The sequence below is a fragment of the Rhodnius prolixus genome, unplaced genomic scaffold (assembly GCF_049639745.1).
Source record: "Rhodnius prolixus isolate KJV_2025 unplaced genomic scaffold, Rpr scaffold_1, whole genome shotgun sequence".
In the NCBI taxonomy this organism is placed as follows: domain Eukaryota; kingdom Metazoa; phylum Arthropoda; class Insecta; order Hemiptera; family Reduviidae; genus Rhodnius; species Rhodnius prolixus.
This window is the reverse complement of record NW_027411581.1, coordinates 61,479,646-61,501,484: the sequence shown is the minus strand read 5'-3', so window position 1 is coordinate 61,501,484 and position 21,839 is coordinate 61,479,646. Positions and strand designations below refer to the sequence as shown.

Sequence of the window (21,839 nt, the reverse complement as noted above, 5' to 3'; positions counted from 1 at the left end):
TATCCAAGTTTATGGGACTCTAAATTTTTATTTTATGGACTTTATACTAACATAACGAAGGATTTTTTTTTGTTTTGATCTTCGCTGTGCTTACTATATTACTTAGTCCCAATATGTAAGTAAAACACTTAATTTTTTATATTTTAAGGCGCTCCAAATCAGGAGTCGTTGGCACCAGGAACCTCATGAGTTCTTCACCTATCCTACTGCAGTTTCCTGAGTCAGGTTTCTCAAAATTTAATTTACTTAAGCCACTCTTATTTCATTTTTTACCGCTTCAGGATTTTTTTGGTGCATTAGTGATAGTTCTAAATATTGTTACTATTATTATTATTTTTTTAAATTAATAATTTAAATCCTCAGTCTTAGTTATAAATATATCTCTTTTAAAAAGGTTTGCGATGCTATTTATTAATAAAATTATAAATACTCTCACAATCTTTGAAATTATGTAAATTATTATAATGCTAATTTAGTATCGCGTCTTTCAGGAAAAAGGCAGTTCATTTGTCCTATTTGTGGCAGCAGCTACAAGTACAAGGAGAATCTTAAGAGGCATAAAAGACTGGAATGCGGGAAAGAACCTACTTTTCATTGTCGACTGTGTTCATTTTCTTGTAAACATAAAAGTTCTCTGACAAGGCACCATTTTACTAGACATTCGCCTGGAATTTTATTATGATTTTGTTTTGTTTATTAATAAAATGCTCAAAACTATTATTTGAGAATTAATATTAATAATTATTATGTTTTTGTTTTTTGTAGTAGTTTGCTCTCCTCGTACAAAGTTTATAATTAGATCGGAATAAAATACTTCATTACAAAAAAAAACTATAATACAAGTTCTGTGAATGTATATTATTAGTTGAGTGAACTCTGGTCTATAACGAAAAGGCGCTGGAAGATCAAGTTTATATTTCACTTAACCTGACGGAAAGTTAGCAGTCAACCAAAAGCACATTATGTTACTTACAGAAGTTATCTCTTTTTCAAGATGTTCTTAAAACCTAGTATACCTACTGCTCACATCTAGAAATGTTACGTTTTTTTGAAACATTTCGTGAAAAATCCAATTATGTACACCTTAATAGAGAGAGGTTGTGTGGGCTTCCTACTGAATTGCTATTTTAGTGTATTTCGCGGTCCTACCACTTGTTTACTGTTTACAGAAATTAAATGTGTTCTAAAAATCCCAAGATTGTTAAAAATCATTCTACCGGAACTTAACTGAATGGATGTTTTCACTTTTTTTGTGATTTCATTGAAAATTGCTCTTAAGGTTATCTCTAAATATTGAATGTACATACATTACACTTGCATTGATTTGCTTAACTATTATTTTTATTATTTATCTAGTAAAGTTAGATTTCAGGTAGTTACAGTAATAGAAGCGACTGGTGTGGACAAAGCATGACTGGCGGGCCACAAGAAAACCTGGATCCTCAAAATGACCCTGAGCTCTACAATCAGGTTCAAAAAAAAAATTACTTTAATAAAATATTTCAAAATTTCTAAACAATTATCAACTTAATTAACAGATAATAGATATTTATGTTCCATTTTGGTTAAACATCAATTTTTGTGCCTATATAATATCTTTTAATGTTCTGTATTAGATCTTTATGTGGCCTTCAGCCTGACTAAAAGTTAAAAAAAAGTGGCTCTCTAAGTAACAATGTTTCCCATCCCTGATTTAAAATCACATTTCAGTTTAACAGTATATAGTTAGTATTATTTATTAATTTACAGTTCCTAAAAAAGACACCAGAAACATCAAATAAATTATCTCTTAAAGAAAATTGTCTCTTTGCCCCATCCAAATGTTGCAACGAATAAAAATTCAGAATTTATTTTATTAGATATATTTTTGATAATGTGCAGAATATAAAATTCAAAATTGCTTAATAAAACTATACACTAAAAAGTACTTAAACATGCAAAGTTGAAATTCTCTGAATGTATCATTAAGACGTCGATTTAATTAGTACTTAATTTTCGATAATTAAATAAATTAACAATGTAAAATCAACCATACGTAAGTAGGCATTCAAGTAGGTAAACGAAAAGAGCTCTCCAGTATAAAATTGATTGTACAGAGAATTGATTGCAAGCATTAATTATCAAGTGTTCTTAAAAATCATTGACTTTGGTTAAAACAAAAAGGAATTTGCTATATAACTTCAAATGGGTTAAGCCACTAATAATGCGTGATCACAGTACGTTCTACTATAGATAATCATTCAATTGTGAGGACAAATGACACCTTGAAACTAGCTTACGCGAATGCAAGATGTTCAGTTTGCAAATGAATCTCTTGAGCAATTTTTCATACTTTACATATTTAGGATCTAGTTCAAAAAGAAGTATAATGTTAGTATAAAATTAGGTATTTTTTAAAATTTTCGAGTTTGAAGAATTTAAGAATCAAAGTAAGTGACAATCGCTAGAAAGTTTTACTTTTTAGAAATGTATTTGAACATCAAGAATGAAAATAGTTACTTTATGACTGCAAAGAAGCATAAACGAAAATTGATTGTACTCGATTATAATAGGTCAGTAAATTTTTCTTAAGTTAAAAATATTAAGTAAATATATATTTTTTAAATTGTATAAATGATGGAAGTTCTTAATTACTAACATTACCTTTATATAGCTTTTTTTTTTAATGTTACAGCATACATATTAGAGGAAACTGAAAAAACATTTCGCTGCCATGTGTGCCATAAAAGCTACAAATATAAAGGCAATTTAGTGCAACATCAGAAATATGAATGTGGAAAACAGCCTACATTTCATTGCAATCAGTGTAGTTTTGCATGTAAACACAAAAGTTCTCTAAATAGGCATTATGTTAATAAACATACTGATATTATGAGGCATTTGAAAAAATTATCAAAATAATGTATGGAAACTTGTTATTGTAGATGATTTTAGAGTAAATTGTTTGTTACTGATCGTGAGAGTATTTCTATTTACTTAATTTTGTTTTTTCTTAAACCCATTAATAGGAAATCTCGCGATTGAGTCAAATGTTCCTTTTTGAATTATAAAAAATGTGTTTGTGTCTGAGAATCGGAGTAAGAGAGTCTTTTAAGTATGACACAGCACGGTCTTCTGTCGTGACTTATTATCAACTCTTGGCAAAAAAAAAATGAAATCTTATGATTGATATTGTTAACATTTTGGATTAATGAATCATTCACCAAAAATAATGAACAATACAATTTCAAAAAATTCGTTAACTATTGCAAGAATGTGCAGTTTTTTTGGGGGCAGTATCATTACTTTGAGACAATCAAAGTAGGATAAGGTAATATAAGTGTAGTCGCATGTAATTTAAGTAGTAGATGAGAATTGATTTAGTATGAACTTTATCTTCAATTCAGAATACTAAAACAGGTAAACAAGTTATGATATTTTGTACATTAATAGTATGATATTTGTTTTTATTTAAATTCTCTTAACTATGTTTTAATATTTTGTTGCAGTTCGGTACCGAATGGAAGGCTTCAGATTTGTCTGTTCCATTTGTAATAAATCATATAAACATAAAGGAACTCTAGTACAACATGTAAAGTATGATTGTGGAAAAGAGCCTTCATTACAATGTCCATATTGTTCATATGTAGGGAAATATAAGAGCAATCTCAAGAGGCACATCTGTTTGTTGCACCAAAGAAGAAATAATAGTAATCATAGAACTTTACCAAATTTTGCTACAAATATTTAAATACTGTATCTATTTTTTGAATTATTTAATTTCAGACTGATAGTTATTAATTTATTTATTTACAAAAGTTTTAACTTAATTATAAGTTTCATGAATTTGTTCAGGCGCTCCCAGAGTTTTTCCCCCAGGGGGATGGTTAAACAGAAAACATATTACTATTATTTATCCATTTCATTCAGCATGCAGGATATAACACTACTACTTTCTAAATGTGTTTCTGAAAATATGTTTATAAAGTAATAGGCAACCTGATCACTTTCAACTATAAAATAAACAGTATTAATTGGGCAGTTACTTCCTGTTTATCTTTATATGATTTTCGGACTTTTCAAGAAAAAAAGAAGAGAGAAGACGAGTTTTTCTGAGAAAGCACGACATTAATCCAAATTATGATTCATACCTCGAAAACTGTGTAGAAATATGCTTCTCATGAGCAATTTACGGGTAGACTGTAGGGGTTTGTCGAAAGAAGGTGTGCATTGAGTCTGTGTGATAGGGCGGTTGTGGCTGAGAGTTCAGATCTTTGAGGTAGAAAAGCTAGTGACTACGAGCTTTATTCAGGATCCCTTTCTAGGTGCTGTAAGTAGAGGTTCAACTAATCCCCAGATTTTTAGTACCGACTGAATTGACAACCTTCAAAGAATGTAACCTAATCTAAACTTATTTCCAATTTTAGATTAAAAGGTGTATGTTTAGAATGCACATCTGATGGATTTAAGTTTTGTAGTTCAGCCACTAAACCCTTTTTCTGGGTACGCCTATAAAATCATTCTCTTTATTAAAATATAAAATTGTAATTTTTATTTTTTTTTATTTTTGTACGATTATTGTGAGTTTAAATGACATTATTTCTAGTCAATTTTTATTGTGATTTTTTAACTTAGAAATAGACTTATTAGAGGATTATTGTATATTATCTAATCAATTAAGCATCTTTAGACTGCCAAAATGTTAGAGAATATTATTTTAAGCAGTAATCTTAACGTCAACAAATAAGAATGTAACATATTTACAGACATACAACAATAAATAATTCAAATTAGAATGCCTTTGGTTTCTCAAGTTTGTTAGCCACTAGAAAATGTTTCAGTTTTTAATACCATTTATTTTTTTTCAGAAAAATTACAATCTGAAAATTACATCTGATAATGTGCTAATGTTGTGTGTCACAAAAATAAACAGATTTCTTGTTTTATTTCTCTTTCAAAAAAAAAAAATGTCTAAGCATTTAAAAAATCAACATCTATAGGTTATTTTGTGAAAGAAAAAATAAGATATTTTTATTATAAATAATAGTAAAATAAGGCAGGGTCAATGTAATAGTTTTTCTTTCAGACTCTCAGAGCAGTCTGTATTGATTTAATACTTTTAGTTTTATATATTTTTTTCTTTTCGACATTTTATTTGTGACATACTAGAGAAAATTTCGTTTTTAGAATTTGATTAACGTAGTACATGAGATCGATATAAAATACATTATCGAACATTGCACATTAAAACTTCTGTTCATTTTACAAACCCTTCCAATAGGGTACTTTTCGTTCAGTTTGTCGTTTTCATTCTTTTTTTTTTAATACCCAGTCAAAATGGATGAAGTTTCGATGACTTGGGTTTTATGCATTGCAATATAATCATTCATTTCTCATTTTACCAGCTGCTGAATAACAAATTGCCTTAGTTAAACATACTAGGAAATCTACGTTAGAAAACTCAATTTATAAAGTGAAATGCATATTATATCAGGCGGACATTTCATATAATTACCGAATAGGTGTCGTGGACGGTGATGGTTGCTTTGATTTCTAAAATTACTCATTTGATAAGCTATCCGACGTAAATGGGTATTTGTAGTGTATATCCAATGTATGTATTTGGGTTTATTGTAGGAATCGTTACTGGAATGAGTTTTTGTGTGTTTTTTTGTGATGAAGAGTTCAAAATTCGCCTTAGGTTCCTTAAAACTCAAATATTTGATTAGACTGATATATCGCAGGGACGCCAGAATTCCTGAAGAATTAAGCTGGTCCAATTCCTCCTAAAAAATTAATGGGTAAAATTTATTTAACACATAAAATAAAATTCAAGAGTCAAATTTATTTTAGTGTGTGAACGTGAAAGAGTGCTTTGTTAACTCTACTTAAGCGTTTCTATGAAATGTACAAAAATTTTTTTGGAGTAAATGTGTTTTTAAAAAAATCCAGAGACTCATGGAAATGAATGAGTCAAAACTTGAAAGTCACTTGAATATTTCACACAATTATTTTTTGTAACAATAATTGGGATAAACTATTCCTGTATTTTACAACTTTAATATAATTTTAGTAGTTTATTTTCTTTTTTGAAAACTGCTCTTTTGCTTTTCTGCTTTTTGGGGACAGTTTACTAAGCAATGCAAGATTATTTATTTAATATAAATTATCTTTATTACAAGACTAATAGTTGTTTTTTCTTTAATAGGTATTAGAAGATTTTCATGCGAGAAATGTTACAGATCTTACAGATTTTATCCTAGTCTGTATAATCATAAAAAATTTGAATGCGGCAAAACGCCACAGTTTCAATGCCCCTTTTGCTCTTATAGGAGTAAAAGAAAGGAACACCTTAAAACACATATGACAAGATTACATGTATCTGAATACTAAAATGGTATGTTGTGAATTCTTATTTTTTTAATTAAAAATATATATTACTTTGTTTTCACAGTCTTTTTATTCAGTACAACCTATAGAAAGGTGAAAATTAAAACTACAGAAACTTTCAACTTTATTATTTTTGCATTTAATTGGTTTTGGATGAAAAGAAGTTCATAGCAGTTCCATTTTATGATTTGAGTAAAGCACAGTTTGGGGGATGTGAATACTATAGTTTTTCTCTGAAGTGTTTTACAAAATAATTACCTAAAAAGTTAATATATCATTAGTATTTTATTAATAATTTAGTACAAATATTTTTTTAAGAATAGAGATTTGCTCGAAGATATAAGATTCAACTACAGTATGACTTCATTTCCCGTTGGAAATGATTTTAATTAGAGAAATACAGAAAAATAGATTATGTTACTTAGTCAGCAGCTAGAACTTCCTCCTCAAAAGGTAATCAGGAATTTTATTCAAAGAATTTTGGTCAAATTCAATGTTATTATATTTAAAGTGTTTTTGAGATGTATACCTTAATCATGTCACTTATATTTTTGCTCTCTTTCTGCAGACACTCCAACAAGAATTGGCACATTCCGCTGTCCTAGTTGTGCTAAACCTTATAAGTACAAGTGGAATATGGTGGCTCACCAGAAATATGAATGTGGAGTTGAACCCATGTTTGCATGCCCTTACTGTTCCCAAAGATGTAAACGTAATAATCAGTTAAAAAGACATATAATATTAAAACATGTCAACCGAGGTGATACTAAATTGTTGAATGACAACTTAAGGAACTAAAAGTACAATATTAATTTTATTGTTGATGTAACAGTATGTGATCTAACTGTTAAGAAAATTTTTGCAGTATGCCTTGTGTTTTTCTTTGTTAAATTTCGTTATTGTGTTACATTGATTAATCTATTATCAAATTATTTAATATAAATTATTATGTGCAATGAAAAATAGCTAATTAATATTTAAACAAATAGATCAGGGATGTTAAGTGAAACAGTACAAAGTATTTATTTATTTCACTAGTTTTAATTACATTTATTAAAATGGAGTTTTTTTTATTACAGTTTTTAAAGTAAGTCCTTTTTTATTTAATAAATTGTTTTTAATTAAAAATCTTAACTAAAGTGGTTTTTGCGAAACATTAATTTAAACTCTCTGATATACTTACTATAATTTTACTTTATACAGAAAATTTATGCCTGTATCAAAGAAAAATTAAGTAAATACAGAACAAAATCTTGCAAGTGTAAAGCTACATAATTCAAATCACCAAGACACTTATTAATTTACGTTTTTATGATTCTTTATTTATTTAATTAATATGACGCGTCAATATTGGGGGTGTTATTGTCACTCGGAGCCGTTTTAGTGCACTGTCGGCCGCAAGAAATACACATCGGAGAGTGGAAAGTAAGTTGGGAAGAGAAAAACTAAAGGCAGACATCTGGATTCGAAACCAAATAAGCTAAGTCAAATAAGCTAACCTTATGCTTATCTTTTCCTTTTGAAGATTATTATTAAAAAACCTTATTAACTATTATTAGAAAGCTTTTTATTTTCTTTATTTCTATAAAGACCCTTTTATTAATTATAGTAAGTCATTTTTAATGTACTATTAACAAATAATTAAGAAGAAGCAAAGATTATTTTTCTTACTTACATTTACTTACTTACATTTCAGGTGCGGATAGTATGCATAAATGTGACCTTTGTCGTAAAGGGTTTCTTTCAATGACAAGTTTGAATCATCATCGAAAATATTACTGCGGAAGAGCACCTCAGTTCAAATGTCCTCATTGTCCTTATAAGAGTAAACTCAATGGCAATTTGAAAGCGCATATAGCTTCAAGACATCTGGATACATCAGCAATGTTTCGTTATAACAAATTAGTGAATTAGTTTATTATATTTTTTTTTTAATTTTATTTGCAATCGCTAAAATTTAATTTATCTCATTAGGGCGCTTATGATTGCATAAAAATATCATTATTAGCTTAAATATACTTTGTATATAAAAAGCTAATCCTTGCTTTGTAAGAATTTTGTCAAAAAGAAAAATAAATTGTTATATACAAAAATAAGATAGTTGGTCTACACTGATAACAAAATTGTATGTATGTTCTACTTTGGTAATCAGTTAGCCTTCTGTAACACATTGATGAACATTGAGTTAATAAATTATTCTCTCAGTTAGTCACAGGATCAGAATAATACAGTTTCGAGTTACTTGGAGTGAATCGTATCTGCATCTATTTTTGGGGTGACAAATTTGTTTACTGTTAACTTAATTTATGTTTTTTTGGGGAAATAAATGGAATCCTCTCGAAAATTTTGATATTTAGGATTCTGTTAAACATCGTGATAATGGAAGAAAGTTTCTAGAGTATTAAATTATTAATAAAACCTTTTTTATTTGTAAATCATAGTGGTAATAATAATGTAAAGGTTTTATGTACATTAGAGTCTAAAATTCTGTTATTAGCAGAACAAATTTATTTTTCAAAACGTTTGGATATATTTAAATAATCTTGAATTAATCTAATTAATGAAATTTGAGGTAATATAGTTCCACTTTGCTTCTGCCGGACATTGCGTCAAATCGCAAAATCTAAAATATTTTAGATTTATTTATTTTTAGATACCTTCTAGGAAAATCTTCCTTCTAGTTATTGTAGCATCACATTATTTTAGAAAAGTAAAAGGAAATTGTGAAGTTTTTTCCCTATTAACAGTTATTAATTTCTATAAACTGAAGTTGAGTTTAAATATTTGAAAAAAGTAGTAATTCTGCTGTTGTGTTGAAAAAACTTGTATATAAAATTTTAATTTCAAACTAAAAGTATTACACTCTAGAGCTTTATGGTTTAATAAAATGAAAGTACTATAACAAAGTAGTTAATTGCGAACAATATCATAAAATATACTTATGTTTAATTTATATGATGTTACAATTGTGGCGGGGGCAAAGAAAAACCTTCCATTAAGGTTGCTAAAGTAGGACTTCAAAGATGTTTCAAACATGGAAGTGATTTTTTTTTAGGTTTATATCCTCCGCCGAACAAACATCCAATTAATTCATCAGTTAAAAAACATTTATTTATTTTTTATTTAAGTTTTAGACGTGTTGAAAGAGTAGTTTGTGCAGGTACTGTTATTACTTTGGAATACTCTGGAGTTTAATTTGTTGTACCTCAGTTTGCTTTTGTGTGAAATTTTAAATATAATAAATTTGATTTTCTACTTCTCTTATTGATGAATTAATCTTGCTCACTTTAATTTATTGCATTTTGTTTTTAATAATACTTGAATTCAATTTTTAATTTTAGTATTCGGTTCGTTTGGAGTTTTCTCTTATGCCTCTATTCATCTCATCTTTTACTTGTTGCAGGATTTCATAGTTCTGCAGTTACAAATAAAAAATTATAAAAGATTGGTATCTAATATTGCAGAATTAGGTTTCTATCGTACAGTCACAAATCCTGAACGTCAGATTAAGGGGAGCTAATGTACACAATAGATAGCATATAGGAGCCCGGGGGGGAAGGTAAGTGAACTCTACCATGTTATAGCTTGTATCCTTAGTTATTGATAATAGTTGAGTAAAAGCAGAAGTGTTGATAATTTTACATCAGTTACGTAAATATTGCCGATTGTAAACCTAATTATGTAAACAGTATTGGTACTGAGATACTGGCAAAAGTTTTAATCGTATAGGATCTTTTACCTTGAAGAATAAAAATTTGGGGATAATTTTTCATTGAATTGTAAATATTTTCCAAAACAAACATTTGATATCTTGGAAGTATTCGGAGTATATTACTAATAATCTTTTTTTAATTTGTTGTTAGGAAACAGTCTCAAGCAGTTTCAATGTGATGGTTGTCAGAAAATGTACAAATTGAGGACTAGCTTATGTCATCATAAAAGATATGAATGCGGCAAGGATCCACAGTTTTCGTGTCCTCATTGTCCTTACAAAGCTAAACAGAAAGGAACGCTTAAAGTTCATATTGGTTCAAAACATTTAGATTTAGATTTGGATATTGCACAATTGGTGTCGAAGGGCTGCGTTGAATAGCTAAAAAAGCTAATTACTTGTTTAAGCCTCTCTTTCATGAATTTGCAAGTTATTTCATATTACCTTGACATATATATATAAATTAATAGTTTGTCCTAAGTACAAATCCAAGAACCAAATAAACTTATACCTAATTAAAGCAAAGTATAAGTCTTTTTTTCACATTATTTCCTGATAATGAGGCGTATAACACAATCAACTGTTCCTCTGATTTTTGTAGAAAAGTAAACCCGTCCAAATTTCTAAATAAACCATTATGCGTACCCGTTCGCAGTCAAGTGTTATCGTTATTTTGTAAATAGCGAAAAGAACAAAACAAAAGTGAGAAATAGAAATTTAGAATATTTCAACAGGTTATTTCATTTCTAAAACTTATATAGACCCTAAATGAGTAGAATTATAATTTATAAAAATAAATTTACCTAACTAATTAGACTAAATACTTTTGTTGAAATCCGCTAGATATTTTATCCGCCACAAGTAGCACTCATGTTTTTATGAAGATGAATGTTATAAAGATAAAATAAACGGAATCTATTTTCATTTGATTTTAAAATTTAATTTGTTACACAGAGAACTGAAATTTTGAAATAGGTGGTATCTTTCAAACCCTTAAGTACAATTTTTTTTTTTATTATAAGTGACTTGTAAGTGTTCTCAGTTAGTAAAGTAATCGCCAATTTCTTCAGGTGGGGCTTAACGTCCAACTTAATGAATTGTTCTCAGTATATTACTAATTTTTTTTTTTTTAATTTGTTATTAGGAAACAGTTTCAAGCAATTTCAATGTGACAGTTGTCAGAAAAAGTACAAATTGAGGAGCAGTTTAAGTCTACATAAAAGATATGAATGCGGCAAGGATCCACAGTTTTCGTGTCCTCATTGTCCTTACAAAGCTAAACAGAAGGGAACGCTTAAAGTTCATATCGGTTCAAAACATATAGATTTTGAACAATTTGTGTCGAAGGGCCTATCTTGAATAATTGAAAAGCTAACATAGTATCTTTTTTCAGACTTTTTAATTTCTTTAACTTGGTTATTTCTTATTATCAAGATAAAGTAAAAAATATATGTACATTTTACTCAGTTAAGTCATCTGTGAATGAAATTTATCCTGCCGTTTTGAATTTACTTTACCGTTTACTTTTTATTTTTTTATTGGACATTGTTTTGCTTAAAGATTAATTTATACAAGTTTTAAAAACATAATATTTTAAAGTTGATGAATAGCATTTTTAAAATTACATTTTATCAAACTGTTTTACTTTTTGCAGGAAATGAAAATGTTTGTGACCTGTGTGGTAAAGTGTATAAATTGTGGAATAGTTTATATAAACACAGGAAGTATGAATGCGGTAAAGAGGCAACAATTAAGTGTCCACAACCGAATTGCACCTATAAGGGTAAAACTAAGGGACACGTGAAAAGCCATATTGCAATACGGCATTTCGATATGAATCTGATTTGATTTTTTCTCCCTAAATGTATATATATATATCGATTATTAAACGTTTTTAATGTATTAAGTTAATTTTTATTAATATGAGGTTTCTATATATTTATTTATTTTATTTTATTGTTAACTTCTAGTGGGTTAAGTAATTATTCAAGCATTCAGAAAAGTTGTATGAAAATTGTTGAAAGCTAAGAAAATATTTCTATTGAACGCCTTTCAGAAATTACCAGAAAATGATTAAATTCTTTTTATTTTCGCTACAAAATAAAAAAAAATAGCTAATTTCTTGTCTACATTTTCTTAATATTGTAATGCCTATATCAATACCTATATTAGCTTTTTGTAAATGTAGCAAAAATTTCGTTCTTTTATTTAAATATATTTTTTGTGTTAATAATAAATTAAAGAAATATCATACTTTGTTTAGTTCTTCTTTGCTCAATTAATATTAATTACTGTTCTGTGGGTTTAACGCAGTGTTTTACTTCAAAATTATGCAGTAAATCTGCTTCCCCATTTTTTGTTAATTTTATTGATTATTTAGAATTTGTTTTAGATCGATGGACCAAGTAGTAAAAATGTAGAGACTTGTGGATTTGAAAATCCTGGTAATAAAATTAATGTAGTCTGTTACAACACACCAAAGGTTAAGTAGGCTTTATATTATTGGATGTTCTAAGCTTAAAAAATATAATTTATCATTTTTATCCCCATAAAATTTTTTTATCTCTTGAATGTTTCTTGGAAATAAGCTTAATTCTTGACTTTTTTTTTTGCCCTTTCCAGGTCATTGGAAGCCAACTATTTATAAATGTGATAGGTGTGGAAAAGAGTACACTTTAAGCAATAGTCTATATAAGCATAAAAGATTTGAGTGTGGAAAAGAACCAAAATATCAATGTCCATATTGTCCTCATAAAGCTAAAAGAAAGGAGAATCTTGTGGTACATATGAGGATACAACATGTTTTGGATAAGAAAGGAATACTTTACGATACATCTTAAACATCAGAAACAAAGCTCTTACATAAAAATGGGAACAAAAGAATAAAGTTTGTTTAAAAAAAAGAAAAATGTTTTGAAGTTGTTTCATTTTAATTAGTTCTCTTTATTAACTAATATCATTTTAATTCATTAAATTGTTATATATTAATTGTTTTATTTATACTCAACAATAATAAATAAAATATATCTTATTGTGAAATAGAAAAACATAGGTCTGATTATTGAAATAAACTTGTGCAACAGCAAGGTGTTATTTACTAAATAGTAATCGATTATTGACGATGACATTCTTTACCCAACACCTGGACGTAATAAGTTTGGAGTTACCTCATTGAATGCTTGTCTCCTCTAATTATTGTGCGTTTAGTTATAGGAACTATATCATGCCCTCCTCCTATTTTCTTCGATTTGCTAATATGTGCAACCATTTTCTTCCAAGTATGAAAGGCTACCTAGGAATTACAAAAAATCTTCCCACTCCTTTTAGGTTAGCTGACAAATTTTCGTGACTTTATCTTCCAACATTCATATATTCGCGTTGAATGATTTTCTTTAAACAAGACTACAAAGTAACGGTAAGAATTGATTCTTCTAATCTTCGTCTGAGAATTAGGAACATATTTTATACTTTACCTCATTCTTTTTGTCGATTTAGAAAGCATAAAGTAAAGATAAAAGATAACATAAAATTTTATAATTTACTATTAAATTTTATTATAATTTTTACAATTTGTTTTTTTTTTCATTATTAATCGCATGTATGTTTTATACACACATTCGATGGACATTTCAATTACTTCTTGCAGTTTTTTTTTTATCATTATTGGATTAAACTAATAAGATTTTTTCGCTTTATTTTAGGTAAATTTAGTTGTGATGATTGTGGCAAGCAATACAAATATCGAGCTGGATTATATACACATCAAAAATATGATTGCGGCAAAGAACCTCAGTTTCAATGTCCTGTTTGTTCGCACAAGACTAAACGGAAAGGAGATTTGAAGAAACATGTGTACAATATTCATATGTACACTAATAAGATTAATACAAATGATAGTTCAAAAATTGTACAACTTAATTTTAGACAAGCAAAATTTCCATATATGTGTCACTTTTAGTAAATTATTTACAATTTTTTTTTTTTAAATTGTGATTCAAAAATTAGGAATAAGTTTTATGGATTTCGAAGTTTACAAAAAAAAAAAAAAGTCTTATCTTCTTTTTTTCTAGCATAAGAAATACTATGAGTATTTTTTGAAACAGTAATTCTAAAAATTTGAAGTTAAGCTTATTTTTCTCATTTACTTTACATCAACAGATATTGTTCATTTATTAATTTCCTTTTTCCTAATATTTTTGTGGAAGGCAAACTTTATACTAGTTCCGCCAATAGGCGGTGTTTTTAATGAATCCAAAAAAGCAATGAATACCTATGTGTGGAATAAAATTTAAAAACAACTTTTAGGTACCTCAAAAAACGAACTGCGGATTCTCTAACTTTAAAACGAACTTATTATATATATATATATATATATATATATATATATCATTTTTTTAAATGTTTTATATGAAATTTAAAATATTAGAAAACACGTTTTATTCCCAAATATATCGAGTGCAAGTAAAAATTAAAAAAAGCTCATTGCCATGTAAGCTAGGCATAAGGATAAAAAAAAAAAAACATTCCAAGTAAATCGGTTGGAATCAGGGAAAAAATCAACACTTGCCACTTCTTTTATTGTCTTTTAAAATCATAATAAAAATAAGTTAGTGACTAAAAACGGAAAGGGTGGAAATTGTCTAAAACGACAATGTATTCTAAGTAAAATTTTCTTGATTCATTTTCCTTATAAACTAATTGCATTCCAAGCTTATTAATTTTTTTTTGCTTTTTTGCTTATACCTTTTTTTTTGCTCTTGAAATGTTGAATTAAATAATAGAAGGTCGAATTAAAAATACAAAAGTATAAGAAAATTCTAGAATGACTCCAAGATTTTTTTTTTTTTTCAAAATCCAAGAATCCATTACTGAAATTAAGGCTTCTTAAAATTGAAATATATAAACAAAAAAATAATCCAGCTTTCTCAAGGAATTTTTGCGTTTAGTCTACATTTAATGAATCTATCCTAATTATATGAATTCTAGATAATTTTGTTGTTTCAGATAATTTCCAACTTATAGAAGTAGTTATAAAGTACGGAAAAATACAAAACTGAATGTATTGTGATGATGATGATTGTCTGTAATTTCAATTAATCTTCCAAAACAAAAATAAAGTGTGCAGATCTTACCTTGGTGCTATATTCCTTATTACTGAATTTTTCTTCCCTGTATATAATAATACTGATTGTATTAAATTTATTTTAATATATAGGATAGTGTTATATTTTGTTGCAAACGATCACATTACATTAATGTTTTAATTTCTCTATGATTGCAGAACCACTTACAAGGTAATTAAGAGATGTAATGAAATATTTATAATCTTTCTGTTCTTCTATTCTAATTGAGTTTGCTTTGTCACAGGCATATGATGGAAGCATAAAGAAAGCGTTGGATTGGATGGAAATACGATTTTATGGGTAAAACAAACATTTCGTTGTTCACATTGTTAATAAGAAGCCAATTATAAGTTCCGTATCAAACAGTACTTTATCAATAAACATAGAAATTTCTACTTAACAGTTGGTTAGTTGGTAAAGAATTGGTTAATTTTTATACACATTTATTTACATTTTCAAGAATAGATCACCTGCTGCTGAAAAGTTCATCAGATTAGCAGCTTTGTATGGATGGAGTATGTTGGTAAGACCCAAATTAGATTATGGATATATCGCCCATTAGAGCGTTAGCAATCGGGGATTTTCACTCTTGTCACATAACTAGAATATTTACTTGTTCAGGGCGAAAAAAGAGTTTCCATCAAATATTGCAGAAATAGTTTACTTAACGTTTTTTAACGTTCAAAATTTTCACTTTGCCGCAGCATCATCTAATCACAAGCTATTGTTTGTGAGTAACTTCGAAGTAATTTGAAAGAAAAATTTCCAATACGTGTGTTGCCCTAATCAATAATAAATCATTAACTAACTATTCACAAATTCATGAGACATTAACAATTTGTTGGTTGTTTTATTCCAAATCTACAATCCATTGTTCAACAATCACATCCAGCCACTTAGAAAGTGTATGAAAGATGTTCAATACTTACCTTGAATATGATTGATCTTGGAGAATGGATTCTTTAAGAAATGACAGAAATTTTGCGAAGTATCTCTCTATTTGAAGCACGTCTGGCTGCAGTGGCTTGAGAAACAGGACTTACCCGTTGTTCCTGTTACAATAATCCCTTAAGTATAGAGAATTCTAAAGATATGTATGAGAAATAAATTCTTGAGTAGCTGATTTTTTTTTTTGTTCTGAAAAAACTGTTTCAACTGTAGATTTTGGGTTACTAACTATAAACGTAATTATGAAAAGGAAACGTTAATATAAATGTTATCAGTCACTTCTACTAATTCAAACTTTTGTATTTGTTTCAGCTAAATATCAATGTAGGGATTGTGATAAAAAATATAAGTATCCAGCTGGTTTATACACACACCGCAAATATGAGTGTGGCAAAGAACCTCAATTTCAATGTCCTCATTGTTCCTATAAGGCAAAACAAAAGGGTCATTATAAATTACATTTGTTTACTAAACATAGAGATTTAATTAATTATTAACTGTTTATTTCATTGAAATAGCCTTTTTCATTCAATATTTCAGTGTTTCATTTGTTATTATTTCTTTTAATTTTTTGCATTTGCTTAACTGTGGTTAGAAGGAGATATAATGTGATGTTCCTAAATTGAATTAATAGTTAGTTATGTGTCCATTTTATTTCTTATCATGATGAAGTTTTAAATTAAAGTATATTTTGGCCCTGGAGTTTTTTTTTTTTAAGATGTTTTTAAACATAATGTAATTTGTAAAAGAATAAAAAATTTGCATTCTACTTACATTTATTTTTTATCTGACCTCCCTCTTTTCAACATTGTTTTATTTCGCATTTCGAGGGAAGTTTATGTTTTATGTATATTTTGCAGTGAGGCATGTATGCAAGAACTGTGGAAAAACATACAAACATCGTGGAACTTTGACTTTTCACCAGAAATATGAATGTGGAAAAGATCCACAGTTTCATTGTCCACATTGTGGATATAAGAGTAAAAGAAAGGATCAATTAAAATGTCATATTTTCACAAAACATATTTGTTTAAATCAATTGTAATTGCCTAAGAATATTAATTTTATATTTTAAATTAATGAACTTAATCGTTATCGATATTTATAAAATGTAGTTTATGAACTAACGTAAACTGTGTACTTGTAAATTTGTAAGTACATCAATTTTTTTAAGAGCATAGTGATACACACTATAATTATCATATAATCTTGATAATTTATTATCTATTTATTTATTTTTTTTCTTTGCATAATTATAATATGTTAAAATAATAATGACTATAAAGTAATGGAAGGTGATTTGAGAAAGATAATTATGAATTAAGCTGTCAGAAAGTATCGTACAACATAATGACAATGAATACAGTAGTTAATCACAGAAATTCATTCTTTTAGTTATCTGAATAAAGCATATTTTCTTGAGCTGAATCTTGGAATATATTTCATCAATTACATTATTTTATTTTTAAAAGGTTCCCGATAGCTGATTTACTTTAATTTTACAGGAAGACATGAATGCCGTAACTGTGGGAAAAATTACAAACATCGTGGTACATTGACTTTCCACCAAAAATATGAATGTGGTAAGGCTCCACAATTTCTTTGTCCACACTGTGATTTCAAGACTAAAAGAAGAAATCTTGTTAAATTGCATATTTTTACAAAACATACCTTAACAAATATGTATGTAAATAGCGAATATAAATGAGAAAAAATTAAAAGTAAGAAATGCTTTTATAGATTCATTATCATTCTAATTCGCGATTGTAAACAAGAAACGTTGACAAATTGTAAATATTAAAATTTACAATTTACTTGTTTTTGTTATTTTTTATTAAATATATTTTAATAAATTCAAAATGATAATGTAAGTTTAAGAACTCGTTTATTAAAATTAACCATAAATTCAGAACGATCTATTATTTGTGAAATATTATTTTGTTTGGGACTGAGTTAAATTGTATAGGACAGCTAATTTTTTTCAGTTTCGTATCTCGTAAAAAAAGTTTTGTTAATTATGTTTAAATTTGTTAAACAGGACGAAAAAAAAATGCTCAAACATTTCAGTTTTTATTATTTCTCTATAAAGACAGAGTTAAAAGTTAAATTCTTTTAAAGTTCGCCTAAATTTTAGAAGCTCTTTAGTAAATATAGGAATTTTCACTTGTTTTCTTATTCATTTCACATTTATTTATTAAATAAGTACCCGTTTGTATTTAAATGTTTTAGTATAATTATTATATTCTGTAAGGCATTAATTATACTTATTTTTATAGCCAACCCAAAACTCCTTTTGTGATTTCAATTCCTTTTTATTTTCTCTTACTTACTCTTAGATACCGGAAAGTATCGCAGAAATTTCAGATTTTTTGTACATTTTATAGAGAGTCAAAATCTATGGACATTTTTATCCTTTTTACATCCCATAACTTCAGGTAAGCAAATATTACAAAAATTTGAATTTTTTATAGGATGGGCAGCCTTCTACTAAAATGATTTCTATATAATGTCCAATCCTGTGTATGTGTGTGTGTTTTTAAGGAGGTTTCAATTATTCATTAAAATTTTATTGATTAATTTTAGAAAACGTAATTTTAGTATCATGTAAATTTGTTTAATCTGAATAATTTAAATGTTTAATTTTAAGAAATTGAATATGTTTTAAAATGCTGAGTTTGAAAAAAACATATACGATAAACTCTCGAGTTTCAGTAGTAGAAAGTCGAATGAGTGTTCCGATCTCCAGTTTTTTATAGTTGCCTTTTATTAGTGCTATTATACAAACTGCAGTTGCCATCAGTTGAAGACTTCCTTATCCGAAGGTAATCAATTTAGTTAAACTAAACTTATCCACAATAATTAAATATAATTTTATAAATAATATGTTTTTAAAAAGTTTAGTTTTATGGTTAAAAAAAAACTTGTATTTTTCGTTTCGAATAATAGTTATTAATTTCTTTTACATTTATTTATTTTTTAGATCCATCAAAACCATTTATGTGTCAAAGATGCCACAAAAAATTTAGTGTACGGAAAAGTCTCTTCAGACATGAAAGATATGAATGTGGAAAAGAGGCACGTTTTATCTGTGCGTATTGCCCTTACAGGAGTAAAAGGAATGCAAATTTTACACGTCATATGGTTAATAAACATCTAGATAAATGTGTTTAATGTAATTATTGCAATGTTCGACTTAATTTAGATTTTTTTTTTTTGCTTATTTACTTGTATATCGTTAAAAAAGAGAGAATACATTTCTTCTCTAATAATGTAAGTGGTTTAAAAGATGAACGGGATACTTGAGATTCATTAACTTTAAGTAGTTTTATTTTTAAAATTCATGTCTCAGTTTTTTTTATTAATAAGTATGTGATACATTCATGTAAAGCTTGTTAACTTTTAAGATATTATTCTTATTTATCATCCTTGTATTCAAGTAGTAGTAAATAATAACAGTTCAAATTTCAATTTTGTGGAAAAATAAATGATGAGAATTTAATCTAAGTAAAACAACCTACACTCAAAATCACTCATAAAGCCAACGTTTTAATTATGTATGTAAATCACGCATACGTACTAAATGATTAACAAAGTTGCATAGGTTTTTTGTGTGAAATAAATGTATACAGTTCCATTTGTTACAAACTTCACATTTCATTGTTTAAAAATACGTTATTTATGATTAATAATTTATTAGTTATTTATTAATGTATTTAATATTATCATTTATATATTTAATTAATTAATAATCTTTCACACTTTATTATTTCATTTAGGTTGTACGTCAGATTTCTGTAGTATTCTAAATAATATTTATAGTTTTTCTTTTCTGGACTTTCATTATTCTATACCATTTCCAAAAATATCATTGTTGCTTTCTTTTCTATAATTCCGAAATGGATAAAAATTCCATTTCAGGAAAATTCATTTCACGGAATAGATTATTCACATATTTCGAGCTTTTCTCAAAAATGGCTCAAACGATTTTTTTTTTTAAATTAATTTTCCTTCCACAACCTTTATTTGAGAAATTTATTAAGGACATTGCAATAAGGGAATGCTTGGATAGAATTAGAACGTTTCTAGTAAGATGTACAGTTATATGTGGTAGAACACTATAAAGAATAGTCAAATGTCTTGCTAAAATCCAGAGATTTCTGAAAATTTCAAAATCATAAATTGGGCACTTTTACGAATGAGTTTTTTCACGTTTTGAGACTTTTTGAAAATGCCTTCTACGCCTTTTCCTAAATCCCTGTGGAGATAAAATTTGAATATTTTTTTTTAATGTGAAAATTCGTTCTGGCATTTTGAGTTTAAAATGTTTTCTATCTATAAGTAGCACCTAGAGCATTGTAGTGAAACTTTCACTGTGAAAGTAAGTTTTGTTCACATATTTTTTATTTTAAGGTAAATTATTTGTATTCTAGAATTTATTTATTAAGAAAATATTTGTGTATTCCAACTTTTATTTAATTATTGATACACTTATTGTTAATAAAATTGGTTGTCATACATTTATAAGTAGGTATGGAGGCAAGTGGCTTACTTTCCGAAAATTGTAAAAAAATACAAAATTGTTTCTTTAAGAGAGAATATAAGATATTTATTTTATCTTTTTAACCAAAATATATCTCTACATTTTATGTAAGTCATTCACCCACAACGTACAAAAATATGACAATGTGATATGACTTTAAGTTTGATCCAGTTTGAAATCAAAATCAATTTCATTGACAATGTTTAATTGATTAGATGCTTTAGTTTGATGATGATTTAATTTTATACTTTGAAAAGGATGGAATTTTTTTGAGACAAGCTAAAAATGTCCGAAGAATTCAAAGAACCCTCTAGGTTGGTAACGATTTATTTAATTTGTAAGAAAATGAAACCTTTTATTTACTTTGATACAAAACTATTAATATGAATGAAAATAGGAAAGTTTATTTGGAAGGAAAATTCGAAGGAGCTTAACGAAATAGTGATGCATGCGGATGCTAAGCTCTCAGATAGTATTTTTTTTTTATTTTTCTATTATTAGCGTTGCTTAAAGTTAATTGTGTAAGATTTTTAAAAAGTATTGCCTATTTTTTTCTTCTCATAAACACAAAATGTTTTTGCAAAAGAAAGTTTTATTTTTTTCTTTAGTATTTATTAAATTGATTGATGTTATATTATTCCCTAATAATGCCTTTATTATTTTTTTTAGGCAGCCTGCAATTGTACCAGTGCTGTTACTGTACAAAAATCTACACAAAAGAAAATAGTTTATACAAACATCGGAAATATGAGTGCGGCCAGCAACCTAAGTATATATGTCCGCATTGTCCCTATAAGAGTATTTGGCAAGCTAATTTTAAACGACACATAGCCAACAAACATTTGAACAAACATATCTGGGATGAACATGATATGAACTAATTATTATGCACATTATTTTTGTATGTTTATGTCAGAAAAAAAAAAAAAAAACAAAAAAAATAATTTTCCAAAATTAGTGTTTAAATTGTAACAATTTTCATATGTATTTAATAATATAATGATTATTTATTAAAATACAATTTTTTAATCAACCGTATGCACTTAATAAAAATCTTAAAACAATATCCGAGTAAGCAATATTCAAGGGGTTGGAATGAAAAGCATTCTCAGCCCCCTCAATCCACAGATTTTTAAAATCGAAACGT

General features: G+C 27.3%; 1 protein-coding gene across 15 annotated transcripts; it reads left to right on the top strand.

Moving 5' to 3' along the window:
- The first annotated feature begins 686 nt into the window (after positions 1 to 686).
- LOC141451042 (uncharacterized) lies at positions 687 to 21,636 on the top strand. 15 transcript variants are annotated; one of them, XM_074122064.1, is made up of 11 exons: positions 687 to 1,279; positions 1,366 to 1,470; positions 6,188 to 6,376; positions 6,688 to 6,822; positions 6,938 to 9,529; positions 9,773 to 9,928; positions 10,233 to 13,496; positions 13,783 to 15,727; positions 16,465 to 16,596; positions 17,658 to 18,587; positions 21,362 to 21,636. In XM_074122064.1, exons 8-10 carry the CDS (start codon positions 15,715 to 15,717, stop codon positions 17,858 to 17,860), a joined length of 348 nt encoding a protein of 115 aa, XP_073978165.1. In that variant the 5' UTR covers positions 687 to 1,279; positions 1,366 to 1,470; positions 6,188 to 6,376; positions 6,688 to 6,822; positions 6,938 to 9,529; positions 9,773 to 9,928; positions 10,233 to 13,496; positions 13,783 to 15,714; the 3' UTR covers positions 17,861 to 18,587; positions 21,362 to 21,636. The 15 variants fall into 15 exon arrangements, 6 of the variants coding, with proteins under 6 accessions (XP_073978165.1, XP_073978166.1, XP_073978171.1 ...); XM_074122065.1 differs by having other exon boundaries at positions 687 to 1,299; XM_074122070.1 differs by having other exon boundaries at positions 687 to 5,780; positions 13,783 to 15,375; positions 15,449 to 15,504.
- The last annotated feature ends 203 nt before the right edge of the window (positions 21,637 to 21,839 follow it).

What these genes read in the sequence shown, in the direction of transcription:
- LOC141451042 (XM_074122064.1), top strand. An exon ending in CTATAAGGCAAAACAAAAGG is followed by an intron (nt 16,597 to 17,657) that starts GTCATTATAAAT and finishes TTAATTTTACAG; the next exon opens with GAAGACATGAATGCCGTAAC.